Here is a 14,197-nt window from a genome sequence, read left to right as displayed (position 1 = left end):
CCTATAAGAACTATAAAAAATCTAAAAACATATTCTAGAGAGAGAGAGAGAGAGAAAGAAGTGAAAAGAAAAAGTAAAATACATAAAAGATAGCTACTGAAAAAACATTAAAACTTTAGTGTCCCAAAGGATGGCCCAATTCACCCCAAAGGGTGGCCCCATTCACCCCAGGACTTTGGCTTAGAGTAGGCCACTTATTTATGTTAATAACTTCTATAATGATAATCAAAATTATTATTTTCTTGCAGGGAATATGTATCACATAGTAAAGTACCTTCACACAAACTTTTAATTGATTTGACTGATTTGTTTAGATTTTATAATAAAAGATGTAAAAAGTGGCCCGTATTCACCCCGGTCGACGCTATAGTGAATGAGAGAGATGGATGGTCTGATTACATATGCTGGGACCTTAAAAATGCTTTTGGTAAAGTACCATATAGAAGGTTAATATGGAAATTGGAGTGTATAGGAGGACTGGGAGGATCATTATTAAGGTGGATGACTGACTTTTGACGGGTAGAGAAATGTGGACAGTTGTCAGAGATGAAAAGTCAAATTGAAGAGAAGTAATAAATGGAGTCCCCACAAAGTTCAGTACTAGCACCAATCATGTTTGCTGTTTATGTTAATGAAATACCAGAAGGAGGAACTAGCTACATAATTCTCTTTGCTGATAATGCAAAGATCATGAGGAGAGTCTCAAATCTTGAGGACTGTGAAGCACTAAATCTTTTGAAAATACATAAATTGTCAATGAAATGGAACGTAAAGTTCAGTGCTAAGAAATGTATAGTGTGATGAAGTTTGGAAGGAGTGCTAGGAGAACAAAAGATACTTATTACCTGGAAAGTGAAGAAATTAATAAAAGGAGAGAAGAAAAGGACCTGGGAGTAACCATTTATAATAGCATGTCATTTGAAAAGCATATTAACAAATCACAGAAGCCTATAATATACTTTGAAATATCAGAGCAGCATTTACATACATTGATGAAGATATGATGAAAAAAGTTGATAACAACAATAATACATCCACATTTGGAGTATGCAGGATTAGTGTGGTCACTAAATTTAAAAAGAAGACATTAGGAAGCTCGAAAGAATCCAGAAAGCTGCAACAAAAAATCCCTACAAATCTAAGTGAATATAGTTATGGAGAGGTTGGAAAAACTGAGACTAAGTACACTAGAGGAAAGGAGGGAGAGAGGGGATGTGATAGCATTATATAGGATATTAGAAGGGATAGAGAAGCTGGACAGAGATGATCTAGTGAAACTTGATATGAGGAGCACTAGAAGACATTGAAGAAAACTGAAAGTGATTGATTGCAGAAGAGACATAAAGAAATGCAGCTTTCCTCACAGATGTACAGTGGCGTGGAATAAACTTGATGATAAAACAGTGTGTGAAAAGACCATACATAAATTTCAGTAAAATTTTGATAGAAACGGCCAACACGAGCCTAGTGTGGCTTTTTCCTTATATCTCACAACTAGGTAAATACTAGGTAAATACACACACACACACACACACAACCACTTACCCACCCACTCACCCTCTGGCCAGGAGTAAGGTGGGCTCCCTCCATGATGAGGAAAGACAAGGCAACACACACACAGACACACACACACACACACACACACACACACACACACACACACACACACACACACACACACACACACACACACACACACACACACACACACGGGACATCGTCGATGGCGGATGTGGTCGCTGAGCTCCAGAGCAATCATCTCTAATTCTACAGTTACCATTGCCTAAGAGTAACCAAGGTGGGAAAGGAGCTGGTAATGTTTGTCCCGTCTCCATATAGTCATGTTAACTGTTGATTAGCAAAATAATGTCCAGGAAGGTAAATATAAACTGTAGCCTGCGTTTGAGCCATCAGCTGGTTTGTTTACATCTGCGCAACATGGCGGCCGTGAACTCGAAAGATGAATCAGACTTCACAGGATTTCAAGGAATAATGGAGAAGAGCGCTTATGTGAAGAAAATTCTGGAGTTGGAAGGTAAAATTGAAAAACTGTTTGAAAAGTATGGGGGCCTGGAAACGAGTTATGACAATGTAATGAAAGAGTGTGCCGATATGAAGAAGGAAAATGAAGCACTGAAAGAGGAAGTTAAGCTAATTAAAGTGAATTGCGAAAAATGTGGAGAATCTCTAGGAAAAGTGATGGAGAAGCAGGCTGAATGGAAAAAAGTCAGGAAGTGGAAAGAAAGGAGGTAAATTACAAAGTTGCAAGTCTGGAAAAGGAAATCAAAGAGTCTGGGAGAAAACTTTGGGCCTTGCTGAAATTATAGATCAACAGATCATAGAAGAGAAGATTGCTGAGAAAGTGGTGAAGGTTATTAAATCAAATGAGACATTGGTGAGGGAAACTGTAGACAAAAAGAGATGTGTGGTGATATTTGGTGTGGAGGAGGATAAGACACCGAGTAAAATGAGAGAGAGAAAAACATAAAAAGGTGATAAATAATATCATTAATGTGGTGCAGGAGGAGGAAAAGACCTAGTACAAGAAATAGAGGACTTCCATAGAATTGGAAAGTTCACAAGAGAAGGTATGAGGCCAATAAGAATCAAACTTAAGTCACAAAAGGATGTAGATGAATTGGTGGAGAAGTCATGGAGGCTAGCCCAGCAGGAAACAACAAGGAAGATTTGGTTGAGAAGAGATCTCGGTGAAAAGGAAAGAGAAATGTTAAATGAGTTGAGAAAGGAGGCTTTGAAAAAAATGAAGAGAGGACAGAAGAGGAGAAGAAAGAGTTTTTCTGGAGAATCTTGGATATGAGACTGAGGAAGTGGTTCATAACCCAGAAAAGTACAGCAAGAAAGGACTAAAGAAACTTACGTATGAGCGGAATGTAATGTATTCCAACATAAATGGAGTGATATCGGGATTTTAGAACTCAACGATTACTTGAGGGACAAGAACCCAGATATTGTGGGTCTTACTGAAACAAAACTGAGAGAGGAGAAGACCTGATGATGGTTGGAGAAGGAAATATAATGTTTGGAAAAGAAATAGAGTAGGTAAGATGGGAGGAGGAGTGATGTTGCTGGTTAAAAAGATATAAAGGTGGATCAAGTGAAAGAAGGTATGGGAAAGGCAGAAGTGCTAAAGATCAGAGCAGAAACTAATGAAGGAAAAAGAGGCACTACATAGTGGTGTACGTACCACCTAAGACAAATGCATGGTCAGTACAGGAATATGAAGAAATGATAAGTGATACAGGAACATGTCTGGAAGAAATGTTGGGTGGCTGTGAACGAACTATAATGATGGGAGATTTTAATTGTAAAGAGGTGTGTTGGGAGGACTGGTCAATGGAAGGATCAGAGACAACATGGGGAAATACACTATTGACACTGGCAATGGAAAATGTGTTAACTCAGTGGGTCAAAGAAGATACTAGGTTTGGAGGAGAGGGAGCATCGTCAAGACTGGACTTGGTCTTTAGTACAGAGCCAATGGTCATTGAGGAGATGAGGGTGGAGTGCCCTTTAGCAAGAGTGATCATGCAGTTTTGGAGTTCAAGGTGATAGATGAAGAGAAATCTAGAAGAAATGAAGAATATAAAGTGGGAAGATGGAATTATGCCAAGACAGATTTTGGAAACCTAAAGAAATTCTTTCAAGAGACAAATTGGATGAAATTCAAGAGTGCTAAGGGAGCAAATGAAAAGTGGAAGGAATTTATAAAAATATACAAAGAAGGTGAGAAAAATTTGTACCAATAAGACAACATAGAGAAGTTGGAAAGCAGGACTGGTTTAACGATAGATGTGAAAAGGCTAGAACAAGAAAAGAGGATGCATGGAAGAGGTGGAGAAGGAAAAGACGGATTAAGCAGTGGGAAAGTTACAAAAGAGCAAGAAATGAATATGTGTTGATTAGAAGAGAAGAAAGAAAGAAACAAGAAAAGGATATAATTGATAAATGTAAAGACCAACCAAGGCTTTTTTACAGACATGTGAACAACAACATCAAAAATAGAGAAAGTATTGAAAGTTTAGAAGTAAATGGAGTATGCAGTGAAGATCCCAGGAAATGGCAGAGGCTATGAATGGATGCTTTCGGAAGGTATTCACAAAGGAGACTGCTTTTGACAAACCACTGGTAATGGAACAGAAAGGGATTATGAAGGAGTTTCAAGTAACTGTGGAGGAGATCAAGAATATGATGGGGAGTTTAGAAGTGAGAAAAGCTGTGGGACCTGATGGGGTATCAGGATGGATTTTAAGAGAATGCAGGAGCAACTGGCAGAAAAAGTTTGTGAAGTAATTGATGCCTCATTAAGGGAAGGTGTAGTGCCCCAAGACTGGAAAAGAGCTAACATTGTCCCAATCTATAAATCAGGTAACAAGAGAGACCCATTGAACTATAGACCAGTGTCACTTACAAGTGTGGTAGCTAAGATGTGTGAGAGGGTGGTGAAGAATAGATGGACAGACTTCTTGGAGAAAAATGACATACTTTGTGAGTGTCAATTTGGTTTTAGAAAAGGGCGTTCATGCACGACAAACCTGATATGTTACTATTCGAGGGTGATAGATGTAATACAGGAAAGAGATGGTTGGGCTGATGGAATATATCTGGATTTAAAAAAGGCCTTTGATAAGGTACCACACCGGAGACTGATCTGGAAACTTGAAATGGTAGGAGGAGTGCATGGCAGTTTACTAAAATGGATGGAAGACTTTTGGTAGGAAGAGAAATGAGAACAATAATTAAGGACAGACCATCAGAATGGGGCTTGGTGGAGAGTGGAGTTCCACAGGGATCAGTGTTGGCACCAGTAATGTTCGCGGTCTACATAAATGACATGGTGGATGGGGTGTCCAGTTATGTGAGCCTATTTGCAGACGATGCAAAATTGTTAAGAAAAGTGAGATGTGACAAAGATTGCGAACTACTCCAGGAAGACTTGGACAGAATATGGAAATGGAGCTGTACATGGCAAATGGAGTTCAACACGACAAAATGCAAGAAAATAGAGTTTGGCAAGAGTGAAAGAAGAATCAGGAGTATGTACAAGATAGGAAATGAAGACATAAAACCAGTCATGAAGAAAAAGACCTTGGGGTGACAATTACCAATGACCTATCGCCAGAGAGACATATAAACAAAATAATTGGAGAAGTATTGAACTTATTGAGGAACATAAGAGTGGCGTTCGTATATTTAGATGAAGAAATGATGAAGAAAATAATTACTGCAATGATAAGACCGAGGCTTGAATATGCAACAATACAGTGGGCTCCGAACTTAAAGAAACACATAAGGAAACTAGAGAAAGTACAGAGGGCTGCAACAAAATGGTGCCTGACTTAAGAGATTTGACTTATGAAGACAGACTGAAAAGAATGCAACTTCCGACCCTGGAAAACAGAAGAGAAAGGGAGACCTGATAGCAATATACAGAGTGATGATTGGCATGGAAAAAATGGATAGGGAAGATCTGTGTATGTGGAATGAAAGAATGTCGAGAGGGCATGGGAAAAAACTAAAATGGCCACTTATAGGAGAGATGTGAAAAATATAGCTTCCCTCATAGAAGGGTGGAAGCATGGAATAGTTTAGACGTGGAAGTGGTCAACGCAAGGAATATTCATGATTTTAAGAAAAAGCTGGACATTAATAGATATGGAGACGGGACAACACGAGCATAGCTCTTTTCCCGTATGTTACAATTAGGTAAATACAATTAGGTAAATACACACACACATACACACACACACACAAACACACGGTGTAGTATAGTGGTTAGCACACTCGGCTTACAACCGACAAGGCCCAGTTTCAATTTCTGGGTGCTGCAAGGTAAATGGGCAAACCTCTTATGTGGAGCCCCTCTTCTCTTAGCAGTAAAATAGGTGCGAGATGTAACTCGAGGGGTTGTGGCCTCACTCTCCCGGTGTATGGTGTGTGGTTTGGTCTCAGTCCTACCTGAACATCGGTCTATGAGATCTGAGCTCACTCTTTAATGGGGAAGGCTGGCATGGTGACCAGCAGGCGACCGTGAATACAATACACACACTGTATCACCCTCAGTACAGATAAAGACAACACACCCACCAATACCAACACCCCAAGGTAGAGAGCTAGGTGTCAGTCTGGGTCCCACCATAATAACATCACACATATATGTTACATAAATCACTTTGAAAATGAGAATTCCAAAAACAGCAGTTGGACATGATTGCTTTAAAAATTCTGACTTGTTACCAATCAAAACTAATTCCTATATTGCCTGGCTCAGGAATGATAAAAATATGTAAGAAAACATACAGTATTAAATCAAATCAATTCAAAAGCCCACTAATTTCACTCAACAGGATTGCTAATGTTTTTAGAAAATTATAATTATTATTTTGATATATCAAAACCTGGCAGCATGCTGAATTAGAAAAATAGATATTTTAAAGTGTTTTTACAATATTAACAGGGCTACAAATTATTCTTAAAGTCCACATAGTATTTAACTTATTAGACACCCTACACCAAGAATTCTCAACCAGAGGTAAATTTACTCCTTCGGGGTAAAAAATTTCATGGCAGGAGGTAAATTAATGGACCTCATAATTGAATAATAATTCTGTCTACACTAAACACTGTTTTTGTTATGGCTATGAATTGAGTGTATGGGAGTAAAGGAGATATATCAAGTCGAGGGGGGTAAATGATGGAGAAAAGGTTGAGAATCCTTGCCCTGCACGCTTTTCCAATTATAAACTATTTTTTGAACATGCAAATGCTTTGCTACAACCTCAAATGAAAAATCATTGACAGCAGAGGTAAAAATTTCAACGTATTTTTACCCTCATAAAAGCTCTCTAAATCACTGTACTTCACTCAACTCAAGCATAGAATATACGTAAAACACAAAAACACAAGAAACCATCATTAGAACCCTTGAGAAAGGTACTCTAGATTCGAAATAAATGAACTGAGAAATATAAATAAACACTTTAAACACTTCAAAGTGTTTGAAGTGTTTATTTATATATGTCTCAGTAATAAGGGAAGTTGACAAGCTGGGACCAGCAGGAGTCAGGAATGATGTCAGATCATGGTAGCTCGTGACATCACGTTCCGGCCCGCTTCCCCTCACTGGGTCTCCATAACACACAAATTAGGCAATTGTGGATATATGTATCAACAACCAACATGAAAGATTAGGCCTATGGTTCCACTATGTGACCTATTTGGTTGATATTTAGTGAGAAATGAGGCAGATAATGGCTGGGAGAGAGGCAGCAAGGTCAGCTGATTGGTTTGATGATAAACTGAAGGTTTGGATTATTGGTGTTCTTAATTATCTTTAGGTGTTAGTTCACTGATATGCTATTCTGGAGGTTACCAACGTTAGGTTATGACATGGCAACACCATGAAATGATGAGTTACACCAATATATTACTTATGTTAGCTAATGACTGTTTGATAGCGGCTGTCCATGTGACTAGCAGACACCCACACACCGTTGTCCACTTTGTAACCTCAACTGTGTATGAATGGTTAAGCTCTGATTACTGAGAGGCTACAGACACATTATTCTCTTCGTTACTATCACTATTATCAGTACCTTTGTCTTCACCTCTCTCACTGTCTGTCACAGGTGGCACCTTGTCCTGCCAGGCTGCCAGCTATGTTTGAAAAATTTTTGGAAATAATTAAGAAAATACACCAATTTATTTAGAAACAGGAAGAGAAAGAAAGACAGAGGCAGAGAATAAAGAGGTGGAGTAAGGTTGGAGAAAGAAGGCAAGCCTATGATCTATTGAGAGGTGGCAATAGTGGGGGATTCCTGGTTAAGTCCAGGGCCACACCGGCCACTTTAGATTGGCCCAACTATTATAAATTTCTCTACTGAATGAAGGGAGAATGCTTGTGATGGCTTTAGTTCATTATGTAAACATTTTACTTCACATAAAGTAAAAGAATGACAGACCAAAGATGATATCAGAGTTTATGAGTAAACAAATGGAGGATGTAGAGACATAGCTGTAGGAACAGTGGTTAATTTTCAAGAAAGGACAACTTGAAAGTGCTGATAAAAGCTGGTGGCTTGACAGTAGGACCAGTAGGCATGAAACTTAATAGCCTGATGCTAATGAGGTGTGGTTATCCAGAAAGCTGTGTGAAGCATATATGATTCCTGACAATACTTAACTGCCAAATATACAACTAAGGAAGCAGTGTACATAACAGAGAGAGAGAGAGAGAGAGAGAGAGAGAGAGAGAGAGAGAGAGAGAGAGAGAGAGAAAGAGGGAGTCTTAACCAAACAAACTAGAAAGCCAAGTTAACAGGTGATTGTTTTGCTTTACAACAGCTTAGAAATTTGTGGACCATATAAAGGAGGGGAGTGCTCACTGTTGTTGTGCTTGCAGTGGGCAGGAGAGGGATGCAGGCAGACCTCAGAAGACTGTGACTGCAGTGGTGTGCTTGCAAAGGCTCAAGGCAAGCATAGAAACTGCCCTTGGCACAGAAGAGAATGGGAAGTGCCTCGTCTAAGTTCAAAAAATATCTTCAACATGGCGACGAATTTGCTGCAATGCAGGTATGACATGCAGTTCTTTGTTTTCCTGATAGTTATTGCATTTTTTTTTTTTTTTTTTTTTTTGTACCAAGCATGTAAAGTTCAGAGGAGATCTCTGCTTAGGCTATCTGATTGAAGATTGAATTTTATGTTTTTTCTTTAAATCCAGATCCTTCTTTAAGCAGTATTTGTTTAATGCTATATAGGAACGGGTCATTAAGAGTATGAATGAAGGTATGGATTTGCTGTAGTCAGCTTCCATAGTTTTCCCTCTAGAAATTTACATTTTTAGACATAAATTGAATTATTAAGTATTCTTTATAAAACTCTTTCTTTTTTTCCTTAGGTGTTCCAAAGCTCTCCTGAACTCCGCTCCAATCTTGATCCAAGTGCAAGTTATGGAGAGTCCCACAGCCACAACACTCCCCTGCATTATGCTGCCAAGCATGGCATGAAACATTTACTGAGGTCTGGACACACAGAGCAGTGTACCTTTACATAGAGGAATATTATTTTTTTTTTAAAGTGATTCTAATTGATAGATAATATAGGTAAATGAATAAATAATGGTTCATCATTTCACATTTGTTCATGTAGAATGGCTGAATGGGAAAGAGGTGCCTAGTCAAAGAGAGAGAAGAGAGAGCTTTTCCATCTGAGTTTATCATTACCTCTAGATACTGTAAGTTAAAGATTATAGTGCCTTGTTCATGGTCATATCAGTGAAACGCATGCTTTAATGTTAAATACAGCGGTCGTCCCTTAATGTGCAGAGAAGGGACCGAGAAAATGTACCCGTGTATCGAAAATGCATCAACGGAATAATAGAACCCCATGTTATAAATAAGATTGGAATTGGGACCCACCATGACTGACCCCTAAGAGCCCCCACATTGATCATTCCTGCATCGCGTTCTTTATGACATCTTCACGTTTCACCATGTTACGCACTGTAAACTCATTAATAGAGTAAAATCTGCCTACTTCACAGAGCTTCTCACCTGCCTCAACCTTGGCTATGATGTCTAGTTCCTCATGAAGCAAAGATATTTTATGTTTCTTGATTAGCTATACCTGTAATACCCTTCTCTTTTGTATTTTTAAAAAGAGCCATATTCACAGACCTAGAATGATCACAAATATTACATATCAACAGCCTACAAAGGTAAAAAATATCATAATGCTTAGCAAATGTGAAACCTGAAACCGTATTACAGGCAAGCTGGGACAACATGCCGGCTGGACCAAAACATAAATAGGACATCAAACCATCTTGTTTTTTGTTATGTAATATTTAATTTATAGATTTTGACATTTAGATATTGTTTTTATTGTAAAAATATCATTTCTTAGTTTCTTTAAATACACTCGACCCTCGAAACAACGGACCTCCCATCAATGGATTTCGGAAACTACGGACAAATTCTGGAGTCCGGTTTAATCTACGGATGAATATTAAAATGCGCGCGATTGTCCATTCCCGGCAAATTATTGTCCGGTAGGTGGCGGGTCGGTCGCGTCATCAGCTGTTGGCCACCATGTTTAATCTTCAGTCCGTGCATTTTCAACCAACAGCGAACATTGTCCAGTGCTTACCACGGCTTTTTTATGCATTTGTACCCTTTCCATGAGTGCTTAACCTATCCAAAATCCTATCCTAAACCTAGTAAACCAGTGAAGCGTAATTGAAAGGTTCTTCCAGTGGCTGCTAAGCTTGAACTAATACAAAAATTAGAAAATTTTACGTATTTTACATATATTTTATACAGTTTTGTACGTACTTTTGCAAAGAACAGACTTTTGCAATCTACAGACAGGGTCGTGCATGCATTTGTCCGTTGTTTCGAGGGTCGAGTGTATATTTTATTGGTTTTTGACAAAATTTTTTTTTAGCAAATATATTTTGTTCTAAAATGAAAGTTTCTTTTGTCAAGTGCTCATAAAGTTGGAAATTTTGTGCATTGTAAGAGTGACAGAAACAAAGTGACAGTGTGCATAAAGCTGGAAATGCATTGACAAAGTTGTACACTGAAAGAGGACACCTGTACTTTACATTTTCTTTTTTTGAGTCATTGCCACTACAGTGATCTCTTATCCCTATCAGGACTTTTCTTAGTGACCTTGGAGGGAACCCAAACAAGAAGAATGCTGATGACGAGACAGCAGTTCACTGTGTTTGCCGTGTGGGGCAGGCCAAGTCCCCCTCAGCAGAGGACCGACGAGCAGCCTGCATTGTTATGATCCTGCAGTGGAGGGGACCATTGCTGCAAGATGGAGAGAAGGAGAGGGTCCAGCTCAATGCCCAAGACAAGGTATATGTGCTTGTGTGTATTTAGGAATTGAAGTGTATATTACAGGATTTAAAGCTGTTTATGTTGCCTTGCTTTATTATTATTATTATTATTATTTATTTTTTTATTATTTTTATTATTATTATTATTATTATTATTATTATTATTATTATTATTATTATTATTATTATTATTATTAGTAGTAGTAGTAGTAGCAGTAGTATCATTGTTATGATTGTTATTATGTGTTTGTATTTATGAGATGAATTGTATTTTACAGGATGTGAGCCATGTTTTTGTGGTTTGCTTTATTATTAACATTATTGTTATTGTTATTATTGTGTGTTTGTGTGTATTTATGAACTGCATTGTATTTTCCTTCTCATTCCCATGATTTGAGCTTTGTTTGTGTTGCCTTGCTTTGTTTCCATATCAGTGTTTATATAATTCAAATTTTAATTCATCAATACATTTTGGTTATACCATCTTCACTGTCTTTCTTTTGTCACTCTTTTTAGGAAGTATTTATCAACTTTCATCCATATTCACATGTTTTCTAAATCTCCATTTCATTATCTTTGTCTATGCATTTTAGTTCCCTTACAAAAATTCATGCTAATTTCCTTGTATGCTTTTCATAATAAAGATAATTTATGGTTTTGTAATTTTTTGTTATGACAGTTCTTTAACATTCAGTATCATCTTTTTACAAATTCTGTGTAGCTTCTCTACATTGTTTGTGTCTTCAGTAAGATTGCTATTACATTGCTACATACTCTATCTTCATGAAATATTTAACTTTATGTTATCTTGGTAATGTATCCTCACTCATTTCATCATTATCATCATCACCATTATTGTCATTATAATTTTCCATCCTTTCTCACAGAAAGGGAACACTGCCCTTCATTACGCTTCAGCCTCGGGGCTTCAGAAATGTGTGGAACTCTTGGTGGTCCAGGGTGCGGGACTCTTCCTTGAGAACCGTGACCGTCTCACCCCATGTGACCTGGCCGTCCGGCTTGCCCACCATGATGTGGCCACCTACCTTGAATCACGCATGGTTTTTGTATGTATTGTGGGAGATTAAACCTTTGTTAATTTCTTACATATATTTTATAGCACTTTAATTCATGTGAATCTCTTTACTCTTGAAGGCTGACAGCTGTGATGGCATCAATGAGAGTGAGTTGATTGGCCATGAAGGGGAGGCAGAAGGAGACAATGAAGTCTACTCAGGTTTACGTGCTCAGGACCTCCAAGAGGCCAAAGATCAACTGTTGGTGGAGACAGCAGATATGCTTCATATCCCTCTCTTCACTGCTGAGGCTCTTCTGAGAGACAATGGTGTGTGTGTGTGTATTTACCTAGTTGTAGTTTTACAGGGCCTGGGCTTTATGCTCGTGTGGCCTCGTCTCCATATCTACACTTATCCAATCTTACTTTAAAAGTATGCACACTCGTTGCAGACACTACTTCTTCATTCAAACTGTTCCACGTCTCAATACATCTTTGCGGGAAACTATATTTTTTAACATATCTCAGACATCTTCCCTTTCTCAGCTTTTTACTATGCAATCTTGTGCTTCGAATGTCATATTCTTCTCTCAGGATCAGTTTCTCATTATCCACTTGGTCCATTCCATTGATCAATTTGTGAACTTGTATCAGATTACCTCTCTCCCTTCTTTGTTCCAGGGTTTGTAGATCCATAGCCTATAGTCTCTCCTCATATGTCATCCCTTCAAATTCTGGAACTATTCTTGTAGACATTTTTTGTAGTTTTTCCAACTTCTTTATGTGTTTGTTTTTATGAGGGGTCCACACTACTCCTGCATATTCCAATCTGGGTCTTATTATAGTACTTATCAATTTCTTCATCATTTCTTTGTCCATGTAGTGAAATGCTACTCCAATATTCCTTAGCAAATTATATGTCTCTCTAAAAATTCTATCAATATGGCTTACCGGTTGATTGTTTTCTTCCATCGTCACTCCTAAGTCCTTTTCCTTTTTTACTTTCTCCCATCTTGTAGATTCCCATGGATCGTCTTTCACTCTTTCCCATTTCCATGACATGGCTTTTGTCCACATTGAATTCCATTTCCCACTTTTTACTCCATTCCCAGATCTTATTTAGGTCTTCCTGCAGTATTTCACAATCCTCATGTTGCTTTATAACTCTGCATAGTTTCGTATCGTCCACAAACAGATTTATGTAGCTGTTCACTCCTTCTGGCATGTCGTTTATATATATGAGGAAAAGTATTGGCGCTAATACTGACCCTGCAGCACTCCGCTTTCTACTGCTTTCCACTTGGACTTCATATCTTTAACTACCGTCCTTATTTCTCTCCCCCTCAAATAATTTTCCATCCATCTCAATGTGCTTCCTTTTAAGCCACCTTTCTCCTCTAACTTCCACAGTAATCTTGCATGTGGCACTTTATCAAACACCTTTTTTAAATCCATATAAATACAGTCAACCCATCCCTCTCTCTCTTGTACTCTATCAACTATTCTAGAGTAGAAACTCAGTAAATTTGTTACACACGACTGTCTTTTTCTAAAACCAAATTGGCTATTTGATATTAATTTGTTGTCTTCAAGGAACTCGATCCATTGTTTCTTTATTATTCTTTCCCACATCTTGCATATTACACTAGTTAGTGATACCGGTCTGTACTTTAAAGGTTCTTCTTTCCTTCCGCTCTTATATATGGGAACCACCTCAGCTCTTTTTCATTCTACTGGTACTGTTCCATTTTCTATTGAGCATTTTATGATATTGTATATAGGACTTGCTAGTTTTTCCCTACATTCTTTCAATATTCTACCTAAGACTTCATCCGGTCCCATTGCCTTCCCTTCATCCAATTCCTTCATTAACTCTTTTATTTCAAGCTTGGTTACTTTAACCTCTTTCATATAGACGGTTTCTCTATTACCCTGTGGCCTTTTAAATTTGGATTCTTTAGTAAAGATCTCCTGGAATTTATTATTTAATAGTTCTTCCATACTTTTTGGGTCTTCCACCATCCCATGTGTGTGATTCACCTCGGTCGCCTGCTGGTCACCTTGCTGGTCACCAAGCCAGTCTTTGCCATTATGGAGCGAGCTCAAAGCTTATAGACTGATCTTCGGGTAGGACTGAGACTACAACACACTCCACACACCAGGAAAGCGAGGCCACAACCCTTCCAGTTACATCCCATACCTATTTACGGTTAGGTGAACAGGGGCCACACAATAAGAGACTTGCCCATTTGCCTCGTCGCTTACCGGGATTCGAATCCGGCCCTCTCGATTGTGAGTAGAGCGTGGTAACCACTACACTA

General features: G+C 38.3%; 1 protein-coding gene across 5 annotated transcripts in view; it reads left to right on the top strand.

Moving 5' to 3' along the window:
* Positions 1-14,197, top strand: part of LOC123506449 (ankyrin repeat and IBR domain-containing protein 1-like) — a 95,893-nt gene that overhangs the window by 5,659 nt on the left and 76,037 nt on the right. For 4 of the 5 annotated variants that reach the window (XM_045258548.1, XM_045258547.1, XM_045258546.1 and 1 more), the window contains 5 exons: positions 8,420-8,589; positions 8,915-9,036; positions 10,673-10,880; positions 11,749-11,928; positions 12,017-12,206. In XM_045258548.1, coding sequence (XP_045114483.1) covers positions 8,524-8,589; positions 8,915-9,036; positions 10,673-10,880; positions 11,749-11,928; positions 12,017-12,206 — 766 coding nt within the window. In that variant the 5' untranslated portion in view covers positions 8,420-8,523. Of the gene's footprint in view, positions 1-8,361; positions 8,590-8,914; positions 9,037-10,672; positions 10,881-11,748; positions 11,929-12,016; positions 12,207-14,197 lie in introns of all 5 variants that reach the window. The other variant, XM_045258545.1, reaches the window with a different exon arrangement.

The sequence above is a fragment of the Portunus trituberculatus genome, chromosome 20 (assembly GCF_017591435.1).
Source record: "Portunus trituberculatus isolate SZX2019 chromosome 20, ASM1759143v1, whole genome shotgun sequence".
In the NCBI taxonomy this organism is placed as follows: Eukaryota; Metazoa; Arthropoda; class Malacostraca; order Decapoda; family Portunidae; genus Portunus; species Portunus trituberculatus.
The sequence above is the reverse complement of the archived record's forward strand: the minus strand, read 5'-3'. Positions and strand labels throughout refer to the sequence as shown.